This window comes from Mustela nivalis (genome assembly GCF_964662115.1).
Source record: "Mustela nivalis genome assembly, chromosome: 5".
Lineage (NCBI taxonomy): Eukaryota > Metazoa > Chordata > Mammalia > Carnivora > Mustelidae > Mustela > Mustela nivalis.
The window spans coordinates 46,610,781-46,637,797 of NC_139024.1; the positions used below are offsets into that span (position 1 = coordinate 46,610,781).

Here is a 27,017-nt window from a genome sequence, read left to right on the forward strand (position 1 = left end):
TTATGTAGTATACCATTTTTCTCTAAATACTTTAAGATTTCTCTTTATCTTTGGTTTTCAACAATTTGATTATGATGTTTCTAGGCAGTTATTTTTGTATTTATTCTTCCTGGAGTTTGCTGAGCTTCTTGGATTTGTAAATTCATGTCTCTCAGGATGTTGGCCTTCCTCAAATGTTTGTTGATTTTTGCTTTTGTGCTCATCTGTGTATTTGAGATTCTTTTCTTTTCTTTCTTCTTTCTTTCTTTCTTTCCTTTGTCCTTTTTTTTCTTCTTCTTATTTTTGGGAGGAGGCTTGTTGCACACAATCTCTGGGGGAAGGATTAAGACACATGACTACTACCTGAATACCTGTCTTTTCTTTAGATGTATGAGGAAGGAGTGGGGCATGCAGCTGAACAGGAAGCTTTAGAAGCTGATGTTCTGGGTTTAAGAGCTTCCTGATTTCTTCCAGGTTTCACCAGCTACCAAGATGCTGGCCTATCTATTAAACTGAAGGTCCTGTATATTCTACTTATGGATAGATACCCCTATTACCATCATGGGATGGGGCATGGGTAACTTCATTGGCTCACCTGCTTCTGCTGTGAGACTCTAATCACTTTGTGATTTAGTGTGGACTCCTTCCTGCTTCTTATGGTCACCTCTAGATGTGCAACACTTTTGGTACTGCAATTACCTTTTGTAACATTTCTCTCTTGTTTTGGGGCTATTACTCCTTTCTTCAGTCCAATGGAGCTTCCTATCCATTTTTCAGTGAATTCTCATAAGTTCTGTCCCACTGACAGTTAACCTTTTTGTTTTGCAATGCATTTATGAATTTGATTTTTAAAAATATGTGTTTTTTGCCAGGTCGAGGGGTTTGTGGCATCAAGAGATGGTTGTATTATGTACCCATTCTGCCATTTAAAATCAAACTTGCTTTTCTTCTCCTTTTAAAAAAAGGAAACAGTAGTGTTAACAGCTTGATTTAATTTTATAGTTAGGTAAAAAAGGAATACAAGCACCAAGAAAGGAACACTACAAATTCTTAGTCATTGTAGAGGGGAGAGAGAGTTTAGGGAGTTCACATTGTCCTGGTTATGAAATGATGCTAAGCTTGCCAAATTCATAGGTTTACTTTCTCAAGGATTTGCTTGTTACATGTAGGTTTTGAATTTGTCTTGAATTGCCTTAAAGTTTTAGATTCTTTGGTGGATTCTTTCAAGCTTATACAGTTCTAAAGTTATATTCAAACACTGCCATCTTGTGGGTCATTCCTTTTGTCTCCCCATCCTACACCTCAAATGCTCCCTCACACAAATACAACCAGAATGGTTGAGGTATGTTAACTTTTGTTAGTGCTACGAGCTCACCTGAGAGCTTGAGAGCTATCTCATTTAAACTTCATAAGAACTTTATGCATCAACTATTAATAATTACATGGTAGAGATGAGGAAAACTGAGGCCTATGTGGGTTATGTAACTTGCCTAAGGTCTCATATAAGAAAAGGAGTAAAATTTTATATCCAGGTGGTATGCCTTTGGAGTCCCTGCTTTTACTGTATCCACATGTAAAATAATAAATTTAAGAATAATACAGTGTGACATGATAATATTAGTAAGTTATAGAAGTTAAAGATGAGGGGATAACTGTTAGGAAGGGGCATCAGGGAAGTCTTCACAGATTTTTAAGGAAGTAGCTTCCTCTACATGAGGAGTTGAAGGATAATCACTGCACAGGAAGAATGTAGCTAGGACCATATCCCTTGGATATAATAGTAGAGAAATACCCAATTATCCATTATTTTGCCTGCCTTGTATCCTGCCTTCTTGGGGGAGCTACTCATTACTGTGCTTCAAGCATGACTCTCCTAGAAGCTGTCAAACATTATACCCTTGACTCCCCACCTAATCTGAGCCCATATGAACCCATCAGGGGCTCTGGAATTTTTGTGCTTAAGGCAAAGGGCACAGTGCTGTGTTTCCTAATGGAAAAGCTGTGGTGTGTGTCAGAAAGCTGCAGCCAGCCAAGTGTCTTCACATGGAAAATGGTCTGGAGCAGGAGAGAATAGGGCCAAACCATGAGGTTCCAGTAATCTCTAGGCCAGCTGCACTGTTGACCTTCTTATAGTAAAAACCATTCTTGCAGAATGTCATTGGCTTGTGTTTAGATCCACTGCAACCATACAAGTTCTAACATTTTTATTTTAGCAGCTGAAGTAGGGACAGCACTGTCTATATACAACTTGAATGACAATGTGTCTTGACAATATGTCTTGATTATGAAGGACAGCACTGTTAATTTATTTCAGTAAAATGGCATATAGGGAGTATTACAAATGCTGCGTTGCTTTAAAACATTTCTGCAGTTCTGTATTCTGGCTTCATCTCAAACTCCATTCCTGATGCCTGGACTATTCTCCTACTTCTCCACATTTCCAGCACTGCAGTCTTCTAAAGCCATCTCTGGATCTATTTCTTGCTTTAAGTCTACTTCAGAAATTCTAGTCAATTTTGGGGGTAAATTTTGATTTTTTAAATCAACATTTAATTATTGCAAAGAAAAATAAATAATAAAATCCAAAGAGGTCGAAATTTAGAAACACCCCTAAATCTACCACACCAAGATAATCACTGGTATATGGCTATCTCTTCTTCTATGTGTAAACACAAAAATGTTTAAAAAGTCTCACAAAATGGTTAATATTTCATTTGCATTCATTGTTAATCATTTCAATAATTTTTACAAATAACTGATATATTTGCAGGCATTCTGTTTTCTAGGGAAATGAGGGGCAATTCCATATCACTTGACTGGAATGTTCTTTCTTCCGTGCTTCATCTAGTTATTGCCTACTCATTCCTAGGATCATAGGTCAAGGGTCACTTCTTTGGGAAGTCAGATTACATTGATATTCTTTGTAGTACTTGTAAAGGTTGCAATTTATTCTTATGTTTGGGATTATCTGGGTTTGGCAACTGTTAAAATAAATGAATGACTGCTTGGAATAATTCTGCTGCTATGGAAATACTTTTTTTTTTTTTTCCTTTAAGATTTATTTTTAAGTAATCTCCATGCCCAGCAAGGGGCTTGAACTCCTAACCCCTGGATCAAGAGTCACACGCTTTTCTGACTCTGCCAGCCAGGTGTCCCTGGAAATACCTTTTGATTTATAAAAGTCAGATTTATTATTCATGAAGTGCTAGGCACTCTATGAACTGTATATCTGTATCTATGTAATTACATTTTTCACAAATATAAGTGCATTTTCGCTTCTAAAATACATTATTGTTCCTATTTTACAAACAAGGAAAGTAAGTTTTCAGAAAACCTACTTAACTTGCCAAATGAAAGCGATCAATAAAAGATTTGAACTTAGGCTTATGCATTTATTTACATTATTTTCTTTATTTGCCATTACTGTTTTCTTTATTCCTTATTATAAGTCATCATATATAGTTTATTTTCAAAATCACTTATTTTTTACAGTAAAAACTGGTTTTTGTTACATCAAAGTAGGAAATAGGGCACCTTGAATAAGGGGCAAAGGAACAGACCACTGTATTGGGAAGGGCAGCAGAGGGGCTCTTCTCACCTTTCCCTTTCACCAACCAGCTGTCAGGTTTTGTGCTTCCACAAGGAAGGCTGCAAAAAGACGGTAAAACTGAACTGGTGGATCTCAAAAAGACACGTAGTCCAACGCCTTCGTGCTATACAGAGGCTCGAGCTGTACTGCCAACTCCTAACTGCTAGTGTTTGTTGTGAATCAAACTATCCCTCCTTGAACAAATATTTACTGAATTCCTACGGTATGAGGCATTTTGTTGTAGTGTTTCCCATTCGGTAAACTAGTACTAATTTCCTCTTCCTCCTCTTAATACTGCTACTTTCTTTCCTAGTCGTCCCCACTCCACGCCCCCCCCCCCCGTTTTTTGTTTTTGTTTTGTTTTTTCTTTTCCTTCACTCCAGCACTTTTAAAACCGGCCTTGGATGTGGAGTTAAATGGGGGAAAAGCGGTAGTGTAAGCCTGGTGGCAGGCACTGACTGCCGTGACCCTGGTGCGCAGCAGGTCCCAGTAACAATCGAGGAAGGCAGTGACGCCTTCGGACCAAGGGAGTGACTCTCAGACAATCTGGGTGCTTGAGCGGGAAGGCAAGTGTGATGCTGCTAATCTGCGCTTTGGCTTTCCAGTGACCCCACTGGTAGGGCAACGCGAGAACTCTTCTGAGCAAGATGCCTACGCATTTGGCTTCTACTGCGTGGTGACTGGCTGCACAAGTCATCTGGCCAGGTCTCCAGGACTCTCTCTCCACCCGGGTTTATCCGGAACTCCCAAGTCCGCAGCTGACGTTTCTACCTAGGCCGCACTGACCCCAAAGGCACATTTCCACCACCGCTGTTGGCTGAGAATCCTCAGCTGCCGCGTTTCCCCGCCCCTGGCTTGCGCCGGTAGTCCGAAGGCCGGCAAGGGTCAAGTTCTCTCAGGGCTCCCGGGAAAGGCCATAGCTTAGGTGTTGCCACGCGAGGCCTTCTGGGCAGACACCAGCCAATCCTCATGAGGCATACACGAGCCTCGGCCAATCAATGCCTGTCTTATTCCTGGGTTCCGCCCGCACCGGCCTTTTCTCCCAGCCCCCTTCCCGGTGCCTGTAGTCGCGGCTGAAGCTGCAGCCGCCTCCACAGCTGCCGGGCCTGGGGATCAGACTCCCCCCTGGCACTGTTCGGTTTCTCCAGTTGTCTTCACTGAGGATGAGTCCCCGCGCGGCTGTGTGCCCGTCTCGCGGAGTACACCGGCGCACTTTCATCTAGCGACTGGTGAGGGAGTGCTCTGCGCGGCCTCAGTGCGGAGTAGGCTGAGGCGACCGTGTCGCTTAAGCCGGTGGCGGGGGGGGGGGGTGCGGGGGGGGGTGCGGGGGGCGGGCAGTGGGACAGCATTCAGTTTCCGGAGGGTGCGGGTGACCGGGGCACAGATACCTCGCGGGGAGGGAGCCCAGTGGCTCCGAGGCTGCCGCGCTTCGAGCGAGACGGCGGGGAGCGGGCCCAGGGATCGGGGTCCTGGAGTCCTCCTTCTTGCAACCTCGCTCAGCTTATGAATGGGCTGTTCTGCTACGCGCTACGTTGCTGTCCTGCCTGACACGCCCTCCAGCGTTGTTGCTTTGCTAGTTTCGGTAGTTGTGTCACTTCCCTTCGAGCCTTAAATTTGAAGCCATTCCTTGAAGCGTTATCCCTTCGTGGGGTCATATAGTTTTACTCCACTGTGGGGATACTGACTCTGGAATTCTGTGTGAATTGACCATTGTGTGAAAAGGAATCGGTTCTTGGGATTGAGGAAGACAGGATAGAGGCTTTTTATTGTAACACGTTGTGTGGTTTTAACAAAGTTTTAGGTCAGTAGCGAAATTGGTAAGCCCGGACATCCTTGACTGCTGTTCTCCAACATAGTTAATAAAACTTAAAGATATTTTTTTCAGGAAGCAGAAATTGATGTAGCACTCCCCTGCTCCCCTTCCCTCCATGCTTCGAAGTAGGGCGTTTGAAATTCGAAATCTATCAGAATTACTGAAAGACTGGGACTTTTTTTTTCTTTTAATGAGTGATAGTGTTTCTCCACTCATAATGTACCAATTCACATCCTTGCGTAGCTACTTCTTGATTTTTGTTTGTTTGTTTTGAATTCCTTGATTTGTATTGGTTTTAGAAACAGACATAGAGGAAGGCAAAAAGGTGTTTTCTAAAAAGAATTTGTTACAGGTATTTGCAGAAGCTTTAGTTAGAGCATAGTTTATCTCAGGAAATTTTTTAAAGTGGCGGTTTTATTATTTAAATAAAAAAAAAGAACTTGTATTGAGGGTTCTTAGGACGCTAAATTCTGTGAAGGAACTTACTACATTCTTTTACTCTCATTATATTTTAGGACCGTATGTAGTTCAATAGACCATAAATGAATTCAACTATTACATAAAGGAGCTCATTATTACTCGGTTTATTATTATAAATGGTATCAAAATCAGTTTACCGTTATTAATAGATCAGTAATTTTTTTGCTACATGTAGAGATGTGTTTGACCCCTAAGATTTGCAGAATTTGTCTGTTGTGAAACTGGATATTGCATCGGTAAGGTATTGAAGTCTCTATCTTTAGTACCAAGAGAGTATTTGAGATAACGTTTACTAAAATACAATATTGATGAAGGGAAATTACTAATCTCTTAAAGAAGCAAGTTCTTGTGTTTTAAAATTGTTATGTGAACTATTTTCAGGGCTTACAGAGGAATTAAAAAAATTTTAAATTCAATTTTGAGTTATAATTTGTAGCTTTGTAACAATTTAATATAGTTGCAAGTTTAAAAGGAAGATATTTTGGTATTAGTGCTTTATAAATAAGTCTGCTTATTGACTATATATGTATTTATATATATATAAATATGAAGAAATAATGACAACCCTGTCCCCAGTTCCCCCTTCCCTGAGAACTTAAAAGCTTTGTGTAGTCAAGGTCCATCCTAACAGGACAAGTTATTATCACCAACTTTGCAGATGGTGAAAAGGATTAGGGATATTAAGTTATTTGGCCAAGGTTTTATCTGGCCAAGGGTAGTAGGATCCCAATTCTTCTGACTACAAATAAGGGTAATTTTTTTGTAGTACACTGTTCTACTTCTTATTAAAAAAGATTATCTAACTGCATTTCGAGAGAGTAATTTGGGTAGAGTAGAATAGATAGAATCTAGAGTATACTTATCTGTATTTGTAATTTAAACTTTTCTGTATTTGTAATTTAAACTTTCATGTAAATTTCCTCATTGTAAAATGAAGGTGCTCATATATAAAAAGACAATATGAGGTTGAAATTTATGTAGGTTGTCCATATCAAAATTTAAAAGATGGTAGATGCTCTGTAACTAACGCATGGACACATTGGCAGTCTTGTAAGGGTTTGGGTGAAAAGCATTCCAAGCAGAAAGGACTCTAAAAAAGTTATGCCATTTTCTGACCTGTATATCAATATAAGCCCCCCCTTTCTTTTTTTTTAAAACATTTGTTGGGTGATTACATATGAATTAACTGTTTCATTTGTTTTTCAGAACAACCCAAGTTATAAATATTTGTTGCCCCTTTTTCTAAGTGAGAGAATTGAAACTTAGGAAATTGTGATGTGCCTAGGATCATTTAGTTAGTGGTCTACCTTGGTTCCTACCTCTGTGGTGTTCTGAATTTAGAGTCTGAATTTTATGGGCTATGTCTTAATTGACAGGCTTAATTGATGTTCTCTTCCTGACGTCCCAAGGCTAACCGTAACACATGGAATGTAGATATTAGGCTTGGACTTGTCAGAATGGCATGATCAGATTTGTGTTTTAGGAAGATAACTAAACTCCTAACCAAGGATAAGTGGAACAATTATGAGTCACTGTTGAGGGCTCAACCTCTACTGGCTAACACCTTTGTGGTGGGCTAGTTCCCAAGGTTGAACAATTGCCTGTAGCTAGCTGTACTGTTACAATTCAGTTTCCCATCAACATTTTGTATTCGTCACATATAAACAACTTTTCCCCGTTAATTTTTATTTGTTGCATTTTCAAAGGTTTTTTCTTTTCTTTTTCTGATTTCCAAAGTATTTACCCCCTACTCTACTTCTTGGCTGCCATTATATATAATCTGGCTAGAAATTTGGGAGTTATCACCACATCTTATATATTTAAGATCTTAAATATCTAAGTGTGTCTCTGAATTGCTCGCTTTCTTTATCCCTAAAGAAAGGCACAAAAAGCTGTCCATAATCTGTCCCACCTTGGTGTATATATTAAGCCTCGCTGTTTTCTGTCTTCTGAATTACTTGGAATTTTCAGAATAGACTAAAATGATTCCAGTGCTTTAATTTGTATTTTTTCTCCCTGCCTTGAATGCTACTCACCCTGAATTTATCAGGCAAACATGTACTCATCCTAATGTAGGAAATCTTCCCTGTCTCTCTCTTCTCAACTCCCTATTCCTATGAGTCACTTGTTTTATCTTTACCATAGGTTTATGTTTTAATCATTTGCTTAAATATAATCAGTCTTCTCTATCAAACTGTGACCCTTTGATGGTAGAGACAATAGTAGATAATAGATTTTGTTCATTGAATACAGATGTTAAATGAGCTATACTTTCACTTAAGTATTATCCATGAACCTATATTTTTATTATGTTATCTAAAATATTTATACCATATTTATTTTGTATTCCCAGTACCTGTGACCTACTGTGGATGCACTGGAGAGGCAGTGTAGTATAGAAGAAATAGCTTGTACTTTGCTGTTAAACAGATCTGTGCTTGAATTCCAACTTCTCTTTTATTAGTGCTATGATTTGGGTGGCTTGTTTAACCTCTCTGTGATGTAAAATATCCAATATGTAGTAGGTGCTTAGTAAATATTTATTTCCCTTGCTTTCTTTGCCTTCAGTAAGCATTTGTTGAATGCATGAATAACATTTACACTGGTAATTGGAAATATGGGCCTGGAATTTAGGAAAGATGTGAGGGTAGAAGACATATTTGGGGGTTATGAGCATATAGGTTACAGTTAAAAGGAAGAAAGAGATTGAAATTATTCAGGGAGTATATGAAGTAGAGAGGAAGAGAAGGCTGATGATGGAACATTGAGAGCTCCAAAATTTGAAGGTAAGGGGAAGAAGTAATGTCTTTGGAAGAAGGGGTGAGAGAGAGCCCATGCTTAAATGCTTCAGTAGTTCCCTATGCTTTCAGTATCCCTTCCTAGATACTTGGGAGAATGTGGTCTTAATGACTAAAAGCAGCGAAGTAAATTAAAAGTGTTCTTAGGAGAACCCTCTCGTTCCATCCAGATACTTAGAAGAATGTGGTGTTAATGACTAAAAGCAGCGAAGTAAATTAAGAACAGAACTAAAAGTATCTAAAAGTATTTGTAGATTTGGAGGTCATTTTGGTAGCCTTAGTGTATATGTTTTAATTGGAGAAATATGCATGGAAACCAGGTAGCAGAGGCAATGAAACTCAAACATGAATTTTGAGATTAAATTTGTTACCCTTTTGTTACTGAAGAAACAATAGTAATAAAAGCTACTGTTTGTTGCATGCCTATTTTGTGCAGGTACCAGGCTAAGCAATTTCATTTGTCATTACAGTAATGCTGTGAGATTGGTGACATTGTTTCTGTTTTCAGATGAAGAAATAAGAGATTTATGTAATTTTTAGAGTTACATAACTAGTAACAGCTGGCATTGCTGTATTTGAATCCAAAGATGTAAGGCTCTAAGAAACACTAGCTCTTAGTCACTTCCATATTTATGTTCATAGTATTCTGTATGTTTCTCCATATATTATAGTATACTACCATTTTTACATTTAATATTCCCCTTTTTGTTCATTGTAATTGCTTATGTATAGTAACAATTAGAGAATTTTCTTTGGTTGTACTCTGATTTTTTTCATGTAGTGTTTGAGTTATTTGCCAGGAAGTAGTTCTTTTCAGGTATTATGAATACACTGAAAGTACAAAGGTGGAAATATTTTAGATCCTCAAAAAAATGAAGTTAACTATAATTGACTATTTTGCTATGTATATTTTTTTCCAGTTTTCTGGAAAAGTAGTTTTAAAGTAGGTTTAAACTAGTTTAGTTTAAGTTAAGTAGTTTAGTTAAGTTTTAGTTTAGTTAGTTTAGTTAAGTAGTTTTCAACTACTTAAGGCTTTTTTACTTTTTTCTTCATGTCAACTAAGAAACGCTTTGTTTTTTATACCTATCAACAATTTAAGGTGGGGATAATGTTATAAGCCTTATATCAAATTATAAAATATACAGACTTGTAGAAACAACTGGAGCTAGAAAAGATTGGGAATCCTAATTCTATGCTGTCACCTCTGGATGGGGAAGTCAGAATAGCGAAGAGCTAGTTAGATTTAGGACTTCTGACTCTTAGTGTGGTTTGAAATGGGAGTTGAAAGTGCACATTTGCAATGTTTCATATCTATCTATGGTGCACAGAAGTTTCCCCTACACTTACAGTAAACTCATATATGTCCCTCCAAATAGTTGCCTCATAACTGTTTTTTCTTTTGTCATTCAAAATATGTATTTAAAAACTGAAATGAGAAAAGTGTTTTGGGGAATTTAAGTTTTATTTTAAGTTTTTATTTATTTATTTATTTAATTTATTTTATTTAAGTTTTATTTTAAGTTTATTTTAAGTTTTTAAAATTTATTCAGTTTATTTAGAACAAAAACAAACCAGTTCATCCAGTTCTGCCCTCCCACCCCTAATCTGATATAAGAGAGTCATATGCCATTTGCTTCCCTCTTACTCATTTCACTTAGCATAATGCCGTTGAGGTCCATCCATGTTGTTGCAAATGGCAAGAGCTCATCCTTTTTAATGGCTCGGTAATATTCCATTGTATGTATATAACTTTTTTAAAAAAATTATTTTTATTAACATATAGTGTATTATTTGCCCCAGGGGTACAGGTCTGTGAATCGTTAAGCTTACACACTTATAGCACTCACCGTATCACATACCCTCCCCAGTGTCCATCCCCCCACTCCCCCCAGCAACCCTCAATTTGTTCTGTGAGATTAAGAGTCTCTTATGGTTTGTCTCCCTCCCCATCCCATCTTGTTTTATATTTTACTTCCCTACCCCCCAAACCCCACTCTGCCTCTCAAATTCCTCATATCAGGGAGATCATAGGATAATTGTCTTTCTCTGATTCACTTATTTTGCTCAGTATAATACCCTCTAGTTCCATCCATATAATCACAAATGGCAAGATTTCAGTTCTTTTGATGGCTGCATAGTATTCCATTATATATAGCTACGACATCTTTTTTATCCATTCATCTGTTGATGGACATCTTAGGTTCTTTCCATAGCTTGGCTATTGTGGACATTGCTGCTGTAAACATTCAGGTGCATTTGCCCCTTCGGGTCACTACACTTGTATCTTTAGGGTAAATACCCAGTAGTGTGATTGCTTGGTCGTAAGGTAGCTCTATTTTCAACGTTTGGAGGAATCTCCATACTGCTTTTCAGGGTGGCTGCACCAGCTTGCATTCCCACCAACCGTGTAGGAGGGTTCCCCTTTCTCCGCATCCCCTCCAACATCTGTCGTTCCCTGACTTGTTAATTTTAGCCATTCTGAATGGTGTGAGGTGGTATCTCATTGTGGTTTTGATTTGAATTTCCCTGATGCCAAGTGATGTGGAGCACTTTTTCATGTGTCTGTTGGCCATCTGGATGTCTTCTTTGCAGAAATGTCTGTTCATGTCCTCTGTCCATTTCTTGATTGGATTATTTGTTCTTTGGGTGTTGAGTTTTATATTCTTTAAAGATTTCGATACTAGCCCTTTATCTGGTATTTGCAAATATCTTCTCTCATTCTGTTAGTTGTTTTTTGGTTTTGTTAACTTTCTTTTGCTGGGCAAAAACTTTTGAACTTGATGAAGTTCCGATAGTTCATTTTTGCCCTTGCTTCCCTTGCTTTGGCGATGTTTCTAGGAAGAAGATGCTGCAGCTGAGGTTGAAGAGTTTGCTGCATGTGTTCTCCTTAAGGATTTTGATGGATTCCTGTCTCACATTGAGGTCTTTCATCCACTTTGAGTCTATTTTTGTGTGTGGTGTAAGGAAATGGTTCAGTTTCGTTCTTCTGCGTGTGGCTGTCCAATTTTCCCAACACCATTTGTTGAAGAGACTGTTTTTTTTTTTCCCATTGCACAGTCTTTTCTGCTTTGTTGAAGGTTAGTTGACCATAGAGTTGAGGGTCCATTTCTGAGCTCTCTCTTCTGTTCCACTGATCTCTGTGTCTGTTTTTGTGCCAGTACCATACTGTCTTGATGATTACAGCTTTGTAATAGAGCTTGAAGTCTGGAATTGTGATGCCATCAACTTTGGTTTCTTTTTAACATTCCTCTGGCTATTTGGGGTCTTTCCTGGTTCCATATTTATTTTATTATTTGTTCCATTTCTTTGAAAAAAGTTGATGGTATTTTGATAGGGATTGCATGAAATGTGTAGATTGCTTTAGGTAGTGTAGACATCTTCACAGTATTTGTTCTTCCAATCCATGAGCATGGTATGTTTTTCCATTTCTTTATGTCTTCTTCAATATCTTTCACGAGTACTTTATAGTTTTCTGAGTACAGATTCTTTGCCTCTTTGGTTAGGTTTATTCCTAGGTATCTTACAATTTTTGGTGCAATTATAAATGGGATTGACTCCTTAATTTCTCTTTCTTCTGTCTTGCTGTTGGTGTATAGAAATGCAACTGATTTCTATGCATTGATTTTATATCCTGACACTTTATTGAATTCCTGTACAAGTTCTAGCAGTTTTGGAGTGGAGCCTTTTGGGTTTTCCACATTAAAGTATCATATCACCTGTGAAAAGTGAGAGTTTGACTTCTTTGCTGATTTGTTTCTTTGTGTTGTCTGCTGAAGCTAGGGCTTCTAGTAGGATGTTGAATGGCAGTGGTGATAGTGGGTATACCTGCCGTGTTCCTGACCTTAGCGGGAAAGCTCTCAGTTTTTCCCCATTGAGAATGATATTTGCTGTGGGTTTTTCATAGATGGCTTTGATGATGTCCCCTCTATCCCTATACTTTGAAGAGTTTTGATCAGGAAGGGATGCTGTACTTTGTCAACTGCTTTTTCAGCATCTATTGAGAGGATCATATGGTTCTTGTTCTTTCTTTTATTAATGTATTGCATCACATTATTGATTTGCAGATGTTGAACCAACCTTGCAGCCCAGGAATAAATCCCACTTGGTCATGGTGAATAATCATTTTAATGTACTGTTGGATCCTGTTGGCTAGTATTTTGGTGAGAATTTTTGCATCGGTGTTCATCAAGGATAGTGGTCTGTAATTCTCCTTTTTGGTGGGGTCTTTGTCTGGTTTTGGGATCAAGGTAATAAAATGAGTCTGGAAGTTTTTTTTTCCATTTCTGTTTTTGGAACAATATCAGTAGAATAGGTATTCTTCTTTAACTGTTTGGTAGAATTTCCCTGGGGAGCCCTCTGGCCTTGGGCTCTTGTTTGTTGGGTTGATTTTTGATGACTGCTTCAATCTCTTTACTGGTCATGGGTCTGTTCAGGTTTTCTATTTCTTCCTGGTTCAGTTTGGTAGTTTATAAATCTCTAGGAGTGCATCCATTTTTTCTAGATTTTCAAATTTGCTGGCATATAGTTGCTCATAATATGTTCTTATAATTGTTTGTATTTCTTTGGTGTTTGTTGTAATCTATCCTCTTTCATCCATGATTTTATTAATTTGGATCCTTTCTCTTTTCTTTTGGATAAGTCTGGCCAGGGGTTTATCAATGTTAATAATTTTTTTCATAGAACCAGCTCCTAGTTTCATTGATTTCTTCTTCTGTTCTTTTAGTATCAATTTCATTGATTTCTGCTCTGATCTTTATAATTTCTCTTCTTCTGATGGGTTTAGGCTTTCTTTGCTGTTCTTTCTCCAGCTCCTTTAGGTGTAGTGTTAGGTTGTATACTTGAGACCTTTCTTGTTTTTTGAGAAAGGCTTGTATACTTTCTTCTCAGGACCGCATTTACTTTCTTCTCAGGACTGCATTTGCTCTGTTCCACTGATTTTGAATGATTGTGTTTTCATTTTCATTTGTTTCCATGAATTTTTTCAATTCTTCTTTAGTTTCCTGGTTGGCCCATTCACTCTTGTAGGATGCTCTTTAGCCTCCATGTATTTGAGTTCTTTCCAACTTTTCTCTTGTGATTGAGTTCTAGCTTCAAAGCATTTTGGTCTGAAAATATGCAGGGAATGATCCCAGTTTTTTGATACCTATTGAGACCTGATTTGTGGCCCAGGATTTGATCTATTCTGGAGAATGTTTTATGTGCACTAGAGAAGAATGTGTATTCTGTTGTTTTGGGATGGAATGTGGTAAATATATTTGTGATGTCCATCTGATCTAGTGTGTCATTTAAGGCCTTTCTTTTCTTGTTGATCTTTTGCTTGGATGGCCTGTCCATTTCAGTGAGAGGGGTGTTAAAGTCCCCTACTATTATTATATTATTGTCAATGTGTTTCTTTGATATTGTTATTAATTGGTTTATATAGTGTGCTGCTCCCATGTTAAAGGCATACATATTTAAAATTGTTAGATCTTCTTGTTGGACAGACTCTTTGAGTATGATATAGTGTCTTTCCTCATGTCTTATTATAGTCTTTGGCCTGAAATCTAATTTATTTGATAAAAGGATTGCCGCCCCAGCTTTCTTTTGATGTCCATTAGCATGGTAAATTGTTTTCCACCCCCTCACTTTAAATCTGGAGGTGTCTTTGGGTCTAAAATGAGTTTCTTATAGACAGCATATTGATTTTTTTTTTAATCCATTCTGATACTTTGTGTCTTTTGATTGGGGCATTTAGCCCGTTTACATTTACATTCAGGATATCTATTTTTTTTTAAATTTTATTTATTTATTTGACACACAGAGAGAGATCATAAGTAGGCAGAGAGGCAGGCAGAGAGAGAGGGGGAAGCAGGCTCCCTGTTGAGCAGAGAGCCTGATGTGGGCCTCGATCCCAGTATCCTGAGATCATTACCTGAGCTATAGGCAGAGGGTTAACCCACTGAGCCACCCACGTGCCCCATATATTCAGGGTAACTATTGAGAGATGTGAATTTAGTGCCATTGTATTGCCTGTAAGGTGACTGTTACTGTATATTGTCTCTGTTCCTTTCTGGTCTACTACATTTAGTCTCTCTCTTTGCTTAGAGGACCCCTTTCAATATTTCCTGTAGGACTGGCTTGGTGTTTGCAAATTCTTTTAATTTTTGTTTGTCCTGGAAGCTTTTTATCTCTCTTGTTTTCAATGATAGCCTACCTGGATATAGTATTCTTAGCTGCATATTTTTTTCATTGAGTGCTCTGAATATATCATGCCAGTTCTTTCTGGCCTGCCAGGTCTCTGTGGATAAGTCTGCTGCCAGTCTAATATTTCTACCATTGTATATAGTCATGTACAAGACAGACTTCTTGTCTTGAGCTGCTTTCAGGACTTTTCTCTTTGTCACTGAGACTTGTAAGTTTTACTTTTAGATGACGGAGCATGGACCTGTTTTTATTCATTCTGAGGGGGTTCTCTGTGCTTCCTGGATTTTGATGCTTCTTCCCTTTGCCATATTATGGAAATTCTCTAGTATAATTTGCTCTGATATACCTTCTGCCACTTTCTCTCTTCTTCTTCTGGAATCCCAATTATTCTAATATTATTTCATCTTATGATATCACTTATCTCTTGAATTTTCCCCTTGTGGTCCAGTAGTTCTTTGTCTCTCTTTTGCTCAGCTTCTTTATTCTCCGTCATTTGGTCTTCTCTATCACTGATTCTCTCTTCTGCCTCATTTATCCTAGCAGTAAGAGCCTCCATTTTTTGATTGCACCTCATTATAGTTTTTTTTATTCCAAGTTGATTAGATTTTTAGTTATCTTATTTCTCCAGAAAGTGATTTTATTTCTCCAGGAAGGGTTTCTTTAATATCTTCCATGCCTTTTTCAAACCCAGCTAGCACCTTGATAATCGTCATTCTGAACTGTAGTTCTGACATATTACCAATGTCTGTATTGATGAAGTCCCTAGCCATTGGTACAGCCTCTTTTTTTTTTGTGGTGAGTTTTTTTGCCTTGTCATTTTATCCAGATAAGAATTTGTGAATGAGAGAATAAATGCTAAAAGGGTGACAGAGAGCCGAGAAAAATGTAAACTAACCAAATCAGAAGAGACCCAAGACTGGGGGGAGAAGCAAGAGGGGGAAAAAATGTACGTATATATATTAGAATGGTGGATAGAACAGATTTTGGGTGTATTTTGGTCTCCTAGAAGAAACTACCTCCCAAAATTTTAAAGAAACAGGAACATATATATGTACAAAAATGAAGGTAAATACAATGAAGGGATGGAATATGACTGTAAAGATGAAAATTTTTTTAAAAATTCTAAAAAAGGAATTGGTAAGATAAGCCAAACTCCTGGCACCTGATGTCATATCAATTTGCTACTCCTCCACCATCTTGCTTCTCTCTTCTTGTATATAACTGTTTAATCCATTTATCCATTGATATCCATTTATCCATATCTTGGCTATTGTAAATAATGTAAATAATGCTGCAGTGAACATGGAGTTAGTGTTTTGTTTTCTTTGGATAAATACCTAGAAGTGGACTTGCTGGGTATTAGGTTAGTTCTATTTTTAATTTTGGGGGAAACCTCCACAGTACTTTCTATAGTGGATATATTAATTTACATTCCCACCAGTAGTGTATAGGGTTCCTTTTTCTTTATGTCCTTGGCAACACTAATTATTTCTTATTTTTTGATAATAGGCATTCTAAAGGAGAAAGGTGTTATCTCCTTTTGGTTTTAATTTACATTTCCCTGATGATTAGTGATGGTCAGCATTTTTTATGTACCTGTTGGGTATCTCCATGTCTTTTTTGGAAAATCTGTTTAAATCTTTTGGCCATTTTAAAAATTAGATGGTTTAGTTTTTTGCTCTTGAATTATATGAATTCTTTGGATATTTTATATCAATTAGCCCTTTATCAGAGGTATGATTTGCAAAAATTTTTCTCCCCATTCAGTAGGTTACTTTTTCATTTTGTTGATGGTTTCCTTTGCTGTGCAGAAACTTTTTAATTTGGTGTGGTGCTACTTGTTTATTTTTGCTTTTGTTGCTTTTGCTGTTGCTGTCAGATTAAAAAAATCATCTTCAAGACCTATGTCAGGGAGGTTACTGCCTGTGTTTTCTTCTAGGAGTTTTATGGTTTCAGATCTTAAATTTGAGTCTTTAGATCATTTGAGTTAATTTTTGGGTATGGTGTAGGATAGGGGTCCAGTTTCATGCTTTTGCATGTGGCTGTCCAATTTTCCCAACACCCTTTATTGAGGAGATTGTCCCCTTGCTATTGTATATTCTTGGTTCCTTTGTTGTAAATCATATATACATGGGTTTATGTCTGGGCTCTCTATTCTGTTCCATTGATCTATGTGTTTCTTTGTGTGCCAATAGCATACTGTTTTAATTACTACAGTTTTGTAACATAGTTTGAAATTGGGGTGTGATGCTTTCACCTTCTATTTTCTCAAGATAGCTTTGGCTGTTTGGGTTTTTTTGTGGTTTTAGAACGGTTCTATTAAGTATTTATGATCAATACCTTGGAGAAGAGAATTAACATAGAATTTCTATTGTATCTAACTATTATGAAATGGATTCACTAATTTAAAATCCAGAGGACTAAAATAAAATAGAATGAACTTGAGAGTACAAAAATATTGAAAGAAAAATAATTAGGAGATGATAAATAAAAAGATGAAGAAATGTTGAATGTAAAGTCGTCCACTCTAGTTATAAAATTTCTGGTATATGGGTGGTTAGTTTTCTTTCAGGTAGTAAAAAACTTGAGGGATAGTAGTTTATCAAATAGTTGACAAATTGTATTTCATTTCTCCAGATCCAAACAGGGCAAAGCAGACAGGGTAGCATATTGGAAAAAAACTAGAGGCTCTTTATTTGGTGGCTGAGTTTTCTATATTTTCCTACAGCCTCTCTAATCAATATATTAGCATTTCTTTATATTTTTTAGGTATTTAGTTCTGAATAGGTATTCATGCTTATGGTGAAGCATTCAGAAGTGGTTTGTAGTAAAATACAAGTAAGATTGCCTTCCATTTCTGTCTCCAGCTATTGGTGCTCTTCTCCAGAGGAACCACTCTTAACCATTTTGTTGTGTCTTCTTCTAGACATCTTTCATGCATGTTCAAGCATAAATATGTAAATGCATATACAATTTTTCCATAAATGGTATTGATACACATCTCATTTTCAAGGACATTGTACAGTGTATCTTGTAGATTATTTCATATCCGAAAATATATAGCGGCTTCATTTGATACATGAGTAATACTCTGTTTTATGGACATAATTACTTCTAATTTCCATGCTTTACTATTTCAAACAATGACTCAGTGAGTATTCTTATACTAACACCATTTCACACATAGATACAGTTTTCCAAGATAAATTCCTAGAAGTAAAATTGCTTGGGTCAGAAAAAAGGTATAGTTTACATTTTCATAACTATATTAAATTTCCCTCCAGACTGTATGAGTTTATATGCTTACTGGCAGTGGAGTAGGGTACGTATTTTCTTACAGTCTTGTCAGTACATAGTAATATCAAACTTTTTGATCTTTCCTATTTTGATGGATAAAAATAGTATCTCATTATAGTTTTTTAAAAGTTTTTATTTTAATTCCAATTAGTTAACATACAGTGTTATATTAATTTCACATGTACAGTGTAGTGATTCAGTAATTTCATGAATCACCCTTTATTCATCACTAACAAGTATACTCCTTAATCCCTATTTTACCCATCCCTCCCACCTCCTCTCTGGTAACTGTCAGTTTTTTCTCTATAATTAAGAGTCTGTTTCTTGATTTGTCTCTCTCTCTCTCTTTTTTCCCTTTGCTCATTTGTTTTTTTCTTAAATTCCACATATGAGTGAAATCATATAGTATGCCTTTCTCGGACTGACTGGCTTCACTTAGCATTATACTCTCTTGCTCCATTCATGTTGTCACATGGTATCTCATTATAGTTTTAATTTATGTTTCTTTTGAGTGAGGTGAGTCTCTTTTTAAAAATCTGTTTAAATTTCCTCTTCTTTTTTTTTTTTTTTGAGAAATGTCTTATTCTTTGAGTTTTATTTATTTGATCTCTTATTTGTAGAGACTATATGTTAAAGAAGCTTTTTCTCCTTTTTTGTCTTAAAATTTTTTAATGTAGGCTTTAAACTGATTAAATGTATTAATCTTTTATTCATACTCTTGAATTTCAGACCATACTTATTAGAAAGGCCTTTTGCACTTTGAAATTATAAAAAAGAGTCTTAAATGCTCTCTTCTGGTGCTTTTATGGTATTATTTTTATGTTTGTCATTGATCCATCTGGAATTTATATTGGTGTAAGGTATAAAGTAAGTATCTAAAGTTCTTTTTTTTTTCAGGTTGATACCTGGTTTTTTTGCTACCTGATATTTAATTATCATCTCCTCCTATGGTCCTATGGTGAAGGACTTTCCAGGCACAGAGAACATTATCACAGCGCCTGGCCCTTAGTAAAAAGTGAATGATGAGAGTGTTGGTTATTGTGATGGTGATGGGTGGTGGATGCAATGAGACAATTTTGGGGGCAAATTACAGTTTGAGATGTGATTGTTATTGTTATAACAATTGTTTTAAAGATGGTTGTTGTTATAATTGTTATAATATATATAATTGTTATAAAGATGTTATAAAGATGGTGGATTTAAGTGTGCTTATATCTTGTGGGGACATGGCTAGTAGAGTGTAAAAATACAAGGGAGAAGAAACGAAGCTTTTGAAAAGAAAGAGGTGAACTCCAGAGATACAGAGGTTAATCTTAAGCAGAATAGAAAAAAAGGATGTGAAGATGATTAATGTAGTTCTAAAATACTGTGGATGTGAAGCTGAAAAGTTGGTACACTTTTACTTTTTTGAAATAGGAATTAGGGACACTTATTTATTTATTTTTAGGGGCACTTATATATAGAGGTTGTTGTAAAGTATCTGAGAGCAAGAGGCTGATTTTGTATTTTTTTTTTTTAACTTTCTCTCTCTTTCCTTTTATAGGTCACTCTTGCAATTATGGATATTTAAAAGGATCAGACAGTGTGGAGGGGGAGTTCCCCTCCTCACTCCCCCTTGGTGCTTGACTCCAGGAATAATTCATAAACTGTGGAAAGTGGTTTTTTTTTTTTTTAAATAAAGGACTTGTATTTGATATAAACTTTATAGAACTATTTATAATTTTTTGATTTAAGTGCCAAAGTAAATTGTACAAAGATATATAGTTTTATACTGTTGCCATTGAGGATTTAAATTATAATCCTAAACAGGTCATTTATTCTCTATAAATCTTTCTGAATAGTACCTTTTTGTCCTGGCTTTTTAATTTAAAAAAAATTAGTCTTAACTGACTATTTTAAAGAACTAAACTAAGGAGTCTAAAAACAATTAGGATGAATTCTTCCATCCCTGACTGCACATCAAAGTGTCGATCCCTGAAACATGCTTTGGATGTCCTTTCTGTGGTAACAAAGGGGAATGAAAATCAGATTAAGGCCTTTCTCTCCAGTTATTGTTACAATGCTGCAACTATCAAAGATGCTTTTGGCAGAAATGCCCTCCACCTTGTTTCTTCTTGTGGAAAGAAAGGAGTGTTAGATTGGCTTATTGAGAAAGGAGTGGATCTTTCGGTGAAAGACAAGGAATCAGGATGGACAGCTTTGCACAGAAGCATTTTTTATGGACATATTGATTGTGTTTGGTCTCTATTGAAGGTAAGTGTCATTTGTTTATTTAAAACTATTTGGTCTGGCATATGTTTTTCTTAGTGTTTTTCAAACACTTCATTTATTTTCCAGAGGTTTGAGTTTGTTCTTTTTAGTCGTTTGATGTCTTTTACTGTTGTAACTGACTAATCTTTAGAATTCAAATCCCATATATATATTTATTTAGATATTTTATGATACAAAATTTTAAACATATACCAAAGTTTGTAATACATAATGCACTGTTGGCTAATTGTGTCTTATATATGTCTCTACCATCTTTGTCTATCTCACATTATTTTGAAGTGAATCCCATACCTTTTATCATTAAACCCATATTATGTATCTTTTAGTATTCTTAAGAAAAATGCTTTACTTTTCTGTAACTTTTATTAGCTACTTTAAAAGGGCACTAGTTATTGAAATACAACATTTGGGACTATTTTTTGGATAGTATGCTTATTTCTTGTTTGGCTAGGATAAAGTGTTTATAGTTGTAAAAGCCAATAATTAGAATCAGTTTAATTTATTTGAAATTTCCCATCAAGTTGATTCAATCTAGGTTTGTTGTACTGTATAGTCAAATAATGAAGTGTTTTGAGATGCACTCCAACGTCATTTCACTAATGAGTGCACATTAAAAACTCAGAAGTCATGAGTTTTAAATTGAAAATTTTTGTTTGTTTGTTTGTTTTTTTGGGGGGTATAGGCATTTTATTATGCTTGTAGAGGATACAGAGAAGAACAAAACACTTCCTGTCCTCAAGGAACTTATGGTCACATTAGGGAGCTTATCTTCAGTGTCTTCATCTATTTTTGATTTTAAAAAAGTTTACCAGTTAATTCATTCCTCTTACATCTAAAACATTTGATTTAGATGCTTTAATTCTCTTACCTTAATCTGTTTTATTTAGAAAGCTAGGTTGGTAAGAGTTAAAATTATCTTATCAGCCCTACTCTTACCCTTTGCCACTTCTACAGTCTCAGCTTTTTTCCAGTTTCTGCTAGAAATTTGGATGATTGCCAGTCCTGTGAAGCTTGAGAGCATCCTTGGATTTTCTCTTGTCATAGATGTTGCCAATTCAGGTGTCAGGATTTGGGGCTTCAATTTGAAAAAGGGTCTGGTCTGAATTTTGGATCTTCCTTCTCTTTGGGGTTTCATATCCCTTTAGAAATCCTCAATCATTCTTTCCTCCTTGGCTAAGAGAAGCCAGGAAATTTTTGCTTCGGCCTCCTTGCGCTTATCTTGACTGTATTTTATTATTATCATAGGCCTACTGCTCAGTTATAGATACCTAATAGTGGATACATTGCACTGATAAAATTTTCCCACACAGAAACCTTTTCCTATCCATTTAGTAGTCAAGTCTCAACATAGCATATCCTTTTTCCCTTTGACCTTTGAACATCATTAAATTGGAAGAGCTGCAGTGATTGGAGTGTGCATGTTAGTTCCACTGCTCGACACCTATAGCATATAAGGTATTATGACAACTATAGCCCTTAAGGTATTATGGTTGGCAGAGAGAGACCATACACAAATACATTTTAAATATATTGAATTTGATAACAACATTATAGCTATAAGACTTTTTAATTGCCAAAACAAATTGTACAATAAATATACTCCCACACTGTCAGCTCCTGATTGCCAAAGTTAAAAAAAACCCCAAAACCGAAAAACTCAGCAGAAACTATTTGTCTACCAAAAGCTGGAGAAAAGAGAGCCTATTTTATGCATATCTTCTTTGACTCTGATTCCATGACAAGATGAGTGGCTGGCAAAGAGTGTTTATGTTTGTAGGGTTCTGCTGTATCTGTTTTGCTATACTATTGTTTTTTCATAGTGGTGGTTTACTTACTATTCTGGAAAAACTTGCTTTAATTTTCTTCATTTGGAAATAGAACCATCTTATTCATAAGGTTGTGTGGATTAAATGCTATACTACTTGTACAGTGTTTGGAACAAATGTTTTTTTGAGTACGTGATATATGCCAGGCAATAATCTAGGTCCTAGGGATATGTAATGAACATGACAGACAGAATTCTTTTTTTTTGTTTGTTTGAGTAGAAGGAGATAGACCAAAACCAAGTAATTAAATAAATAGAGTTCTTATTTTACAGAAGCAGAAGCTAACTAAGGTTCCCTAAGCAAAAGCTATTTTATTAGAGGGATATCAGATACCTCACAAAACAGAACAGGTCATGAGCCAGAGCAATACAATTAATTGTCAAATTATAAACAAGATAAATCTCCTCAAACTAAAATAGAAGAGTTATAAACTAAGTAGAACTGCTCTGAAGGGCCCTCCCACCTCCCTGCCCTAGGATAATTAGACAGCAAGGGCCAGTTTATTAAAGTTATTCCTAGTTTATGGTTTTAAAACTGTCATTTGAATATAAGAGAATGCTTATTTTTCTGTTTTCTTTAGTATGAGGGCATCTAGCCAGTATATCCAAAAGTACTATCAAAGCTTTAAAGAATAGGCTTGAAAGAAGTAGAATACATCCCACCTTTCCCCACTGGAAGTTATAGTCTCAAGGTAGTCTTTTGATTCTAACATTTTTAGCAGTATATGGGCAGCAATAGTGAGAGAGCCATATTAAACTCATTCAGTTTAGCTCATAACCAGTTTGGAAAAATTAGTGTGTATCAAGTACTTTTCCTGAACACTTCATCTAATTTTGGCTTCATCTCTTACTCTAGCCAGTTGTGCACAGGCATCTAGCATTTTGTATAGGTATAAATCTGTACCTTGTTTCTAGCATCTAATGCCTCTTACTTTATGTGCCAGAGATTGGCATTCATGCATGACCATCCAAAAGTACAGGAGAGTTAAAACCCTTTTAGAGCAACTCTTTGCTAATGAAGAATGGGAACTGGAGGTAAATCCTTACCCCTTTTATTCCTCAACTGGAGAATTATTCTGTGATATTATCACCCTCGACGCGCAAGGACGACAAGAAGCCCCAGTTCGGATGCATCTTCTCTCTCCTTATTTCCGCAAGTCTATACACTTATATATGCTTACATGACCAATCAGCAAGCAGGGTACAGGAGGGAGCGAATCAGGCTGTGCACCTAAAGGAACAACTTCGCTAGCAACCAATGCTGTTTACTTCCTCTTTGGGCGTTCTGCTTAGTCTCACGAGGCAATCCTAACCTGGCAACTAGCCAGGCGCCATCTTTTAATGGTGGAGGCCGCCCTGGCCAGGGGCCTGCCTCCAACATGATATATTGTATAAGGTTCCCATAATTTCCTGGTAGGATCATGCACAAACAAGCCTTAGCAGTGACCTACTTGATAACACATCCTTGTATTGGTTTTTCCACCTTTTATTTACTCTTCTGGTCCTCATTTTCTAGGATCTCTTCTCAAGAAAATTACTTGTATGCCGTCTTTATCTTATACTTTGCTTTTGAGGAAGACAGTCAAAGTAAACAAAAACAGTTCTCTGTATTTGCAGAGAGACCTATCCAGTAATGTTACTCGTGGTTCATAGTGGAATAGCTGTTTCTAAAGTGCATCTGCTCCTTGTAGAGTGTTCCCATGAAATGCTCAGGCTTGTAAGCCTGGTATATACTAAGATGCTATTTAACAAGGTAATGGATTTACTTAACTGTTTTGGGGATATGTAAAGAGTTGATCTTTAAATAAATAGGATAGACTACACACTAGTCCTTCAACCTTTAAAGTTTAAGATGAGTATACTCATCTTAACTTTAATACAACTTTTAATACAACTTTAATACAAATTTCACTGCACATACTAAAGAAAATGTCAAAATCCACTATATCTAAGGAGCTCTAATGGCCAAACAAATGTAGTCTTATGCAGTTGGGGCTCCTTAGGGTGATGCAAATATATGTAGTCTTACTAGTGTCCAGCTGATTGTATGAAGTTTAGGAAAATTTATAAAACTGGCAAAATAAACTCTAGGGATCTGAGTTTCTGGGATCCCGTTTGTCACCTTTATAGCTTGGAGCACTTTGTCGGAATTTGCCTTCTTTTCTCTTAAAAGATTAAAGAAACTCATGGCTTCACTATTTTTTTAAAATAGTAGGTAACACATGATTTTAAATTCATTAAAATCTTAGATCACTTCTTTTTTCATTTTTTACTGGTTAGCTCATTTTAGTATTTTTTGCTCATTGATAATCCTTGTGACATCAAGTATTATAACCATCTAGAACATAATGAACTTTGAATTGGTTTTAGTTTATTAGGAATCCACTGTTACAAGATAAGAGGAGATTCTTCTTTCCTAAGTAACCTAAAACAGAGGATTCCAACGCGACACAGAGTTTAATAACTTTATAGTTCTCTGTCTGTAACTACCCAAATGAGCTGTGTACAGACAGGCAGTGATACCTTGCACAGGTTAAAATAGAGAGAAGTCTAATTATTGGATATCTTACTAAACTATCAGCAAATGCCAGAAGTTATTCTTGAACATTTTATATTTAAAAACTAGTCAGATAACAACAATAGGAATTGAACATTGCTCTCTGTCCCTCCTGCCTACCCCCCATTATATTTTAAAAGATAGACAAGTATGATGAATAGGGATAGGGTGTGCTAACTGCCTTAAATAAGTGGGATAGAAAATGTTCTATTTCATGTTTGATTTTGAACTGTGAAGATACAAAGATTACTTTAAATTCATCCTTAAAACACATACACACAATCTCAGATTTTTTAAGGATACTGTTATATATGATTTATAAGAAGTCACAATTAAAGAATGCTATAAAAAAATTTAAATACAAAGATGAAAACCTGTATCACACAAATAGAAATAAAGGAATATAATTGTCTTAAATGTAAATACTGGATATAATAAAGTTTAAGCAAGAAGAGAGGTGGCCTATGTGATCACATTATATTTATAAACAGTAAATTCTAATATTAGTGTTGTGTTTACCTTGATGTCTTTATAGCCCTTAACTGAACTAGACATGGAGCATGGCTCTTTACGTAAAATGTAGTACATGCACAGGCACAGAGAAACCCAGAGCTAAGGCCTTTTAGGCAGCCGGACTTGCCTCATCATAGAAAATTTTCACATCTAGTTCATTTTGATTTTAAATGTTACTTATTTTATTTCTTCAGGTTTTCTAGTTCTTGAAAATTAGATATTTGATTTTTCTTAGTTCTCTTCTGTGTGTGAAAAAATGTGGGCGAGCATTGGAAGTAACATGTATTTTTTTTCCTCTTTTTTTTTTTTTTAAATTTTAGCATGGTGTTAGTTTGTATATTCAAGACAAAGAAGGCTTATCAGCTTTGGATCTTGTAATGAAGGATAGACCAACTCATGTAGTATTCAAACCTACTGGTAAGAAAATTCCACAGATATATTCCATTACGGTACAACTTAGAAAAAAATTTTTTTTTATAAAGATTTTATTTATTTACGTGACAGATCACAAGTAGGCAGAGAGGCAGGCAAAGAGAGAGAGAGAGCAGGAAGCAGTCTCCCTGCTGAGCAGAGACTCCCCCCCACCCCCCGCCCCGACTCGGGGCTCAATCCCAGGCCCCTGGGATCATGACGTGAGCTGAAGGCAGAGGCTTTAACCCACTGAGCCATCCAGGTGCCCCCAACTTAGAAAATTTTAATGAAACTTTGTTCTTATTAAAATACCTGAGAAAATTTATTTGTGTGTGGATATCTGCAAAGAACTTATACCTTAATGTATGTTAGCTGGTAATTTTGGGCTTTTATTCAGAACATTGATTTATTTTGCATTTTTATTTTCAATCTATATAATGTCAGTTTCAACCTATATTATGTCTGTAACAGTAAAAGCACACCCTAAGTGGGAAGACAGAATTGTAACTACTGTTACATCCAGAAAGTGCATCCATCCAGAAAGTAACATCAGTACTTACAGTAGAGGGAAAAAAGAAGTGATTCTTTTGCTCTCACATCCTTCTGATTTTTCTGATTTTACTTATTTCTCTAATTTGTTTGCCTTTGAATTTTGGAAATGGAAATTGCTGGAAAAGGAGAAGAGTTTTAAATGGGCCACTCTATACAATTTGCATTTAAGTAGTGAGCAAGCTAAGTAAGGACACATTTTTCATTTTTATTTCTACCTTGGGTACTATATTGCAAGTTACAGTTATAATTCTATTCAAGAAATTTATATGGCTTTCAAAGTAAAAATGAAAACTTAGATCATAAATTTAGCTGTGATTAAGTTTTATCCCACTTTAAAATAGTCATTACTCTGATTATAAGTCTGATTTTTGCATCTATCAAGAGCATACTACTAAAGTTAATGTTTTTGTAGGAACAGTAACAGATACCACATTTGCTTCATCTAGAACCCTTACATGTATGTATATAATATATAAATAATATTACTGTATATTATGTATCTGTTGGTAACATTCTATATTTAAATAACTATAATTATTATTTTCATAGAAACTAAGTGGCTACAGCAGGTGATTTTACTCCTTTGGCAGTTAAATTAGCTGCTAATAAAACAAGGAACAAATATTAGGTTCCTAACATTGAGGTAGCCCTGTGCTGATTTGGATTTTCTTGTTTCTATTCCTAGAATTAGATAATATGTTAATAGTTCCATAATGTAAAAAATAATCTTGGCAGTGTCTTTCTAAATA

General features: G+C 36.0%; 1 protein-coding gene across 2 annotated transcripts in view; it reads left to right on the plus strand.

The window, feature by feature from the left end:
* Positions 1-3,903: 3,903 nt before the first annotated feature.
* Positions 3,904-27,017, plus strand: part of IBTK (inhibitor of Bruton tyrosine kinase) — a 95,856-nt gene continuing 72,742 nt past the window's right edge. For both annotated transcript variants that reach the window (XM_082730694.1, XM_082730695.1), the window contains exons 1-3: positions 3,904-4,797; positions 19,683-20,392; positions 25,626-25,722. In XM_082730694.1, coding sequence (XP_082586820.1) covers positions 20,072-20,392; positions 25,626-25,722 — 418 coding nt within the window. In that variant the 5' untranslated portion in view covers positions 3,904-4,797; positions 19,683-20,071. The remainder of the gene's footprint in view (positions 4,798-19,682; positions 20,393-25,625; positions 25,723-27,017) is intronic.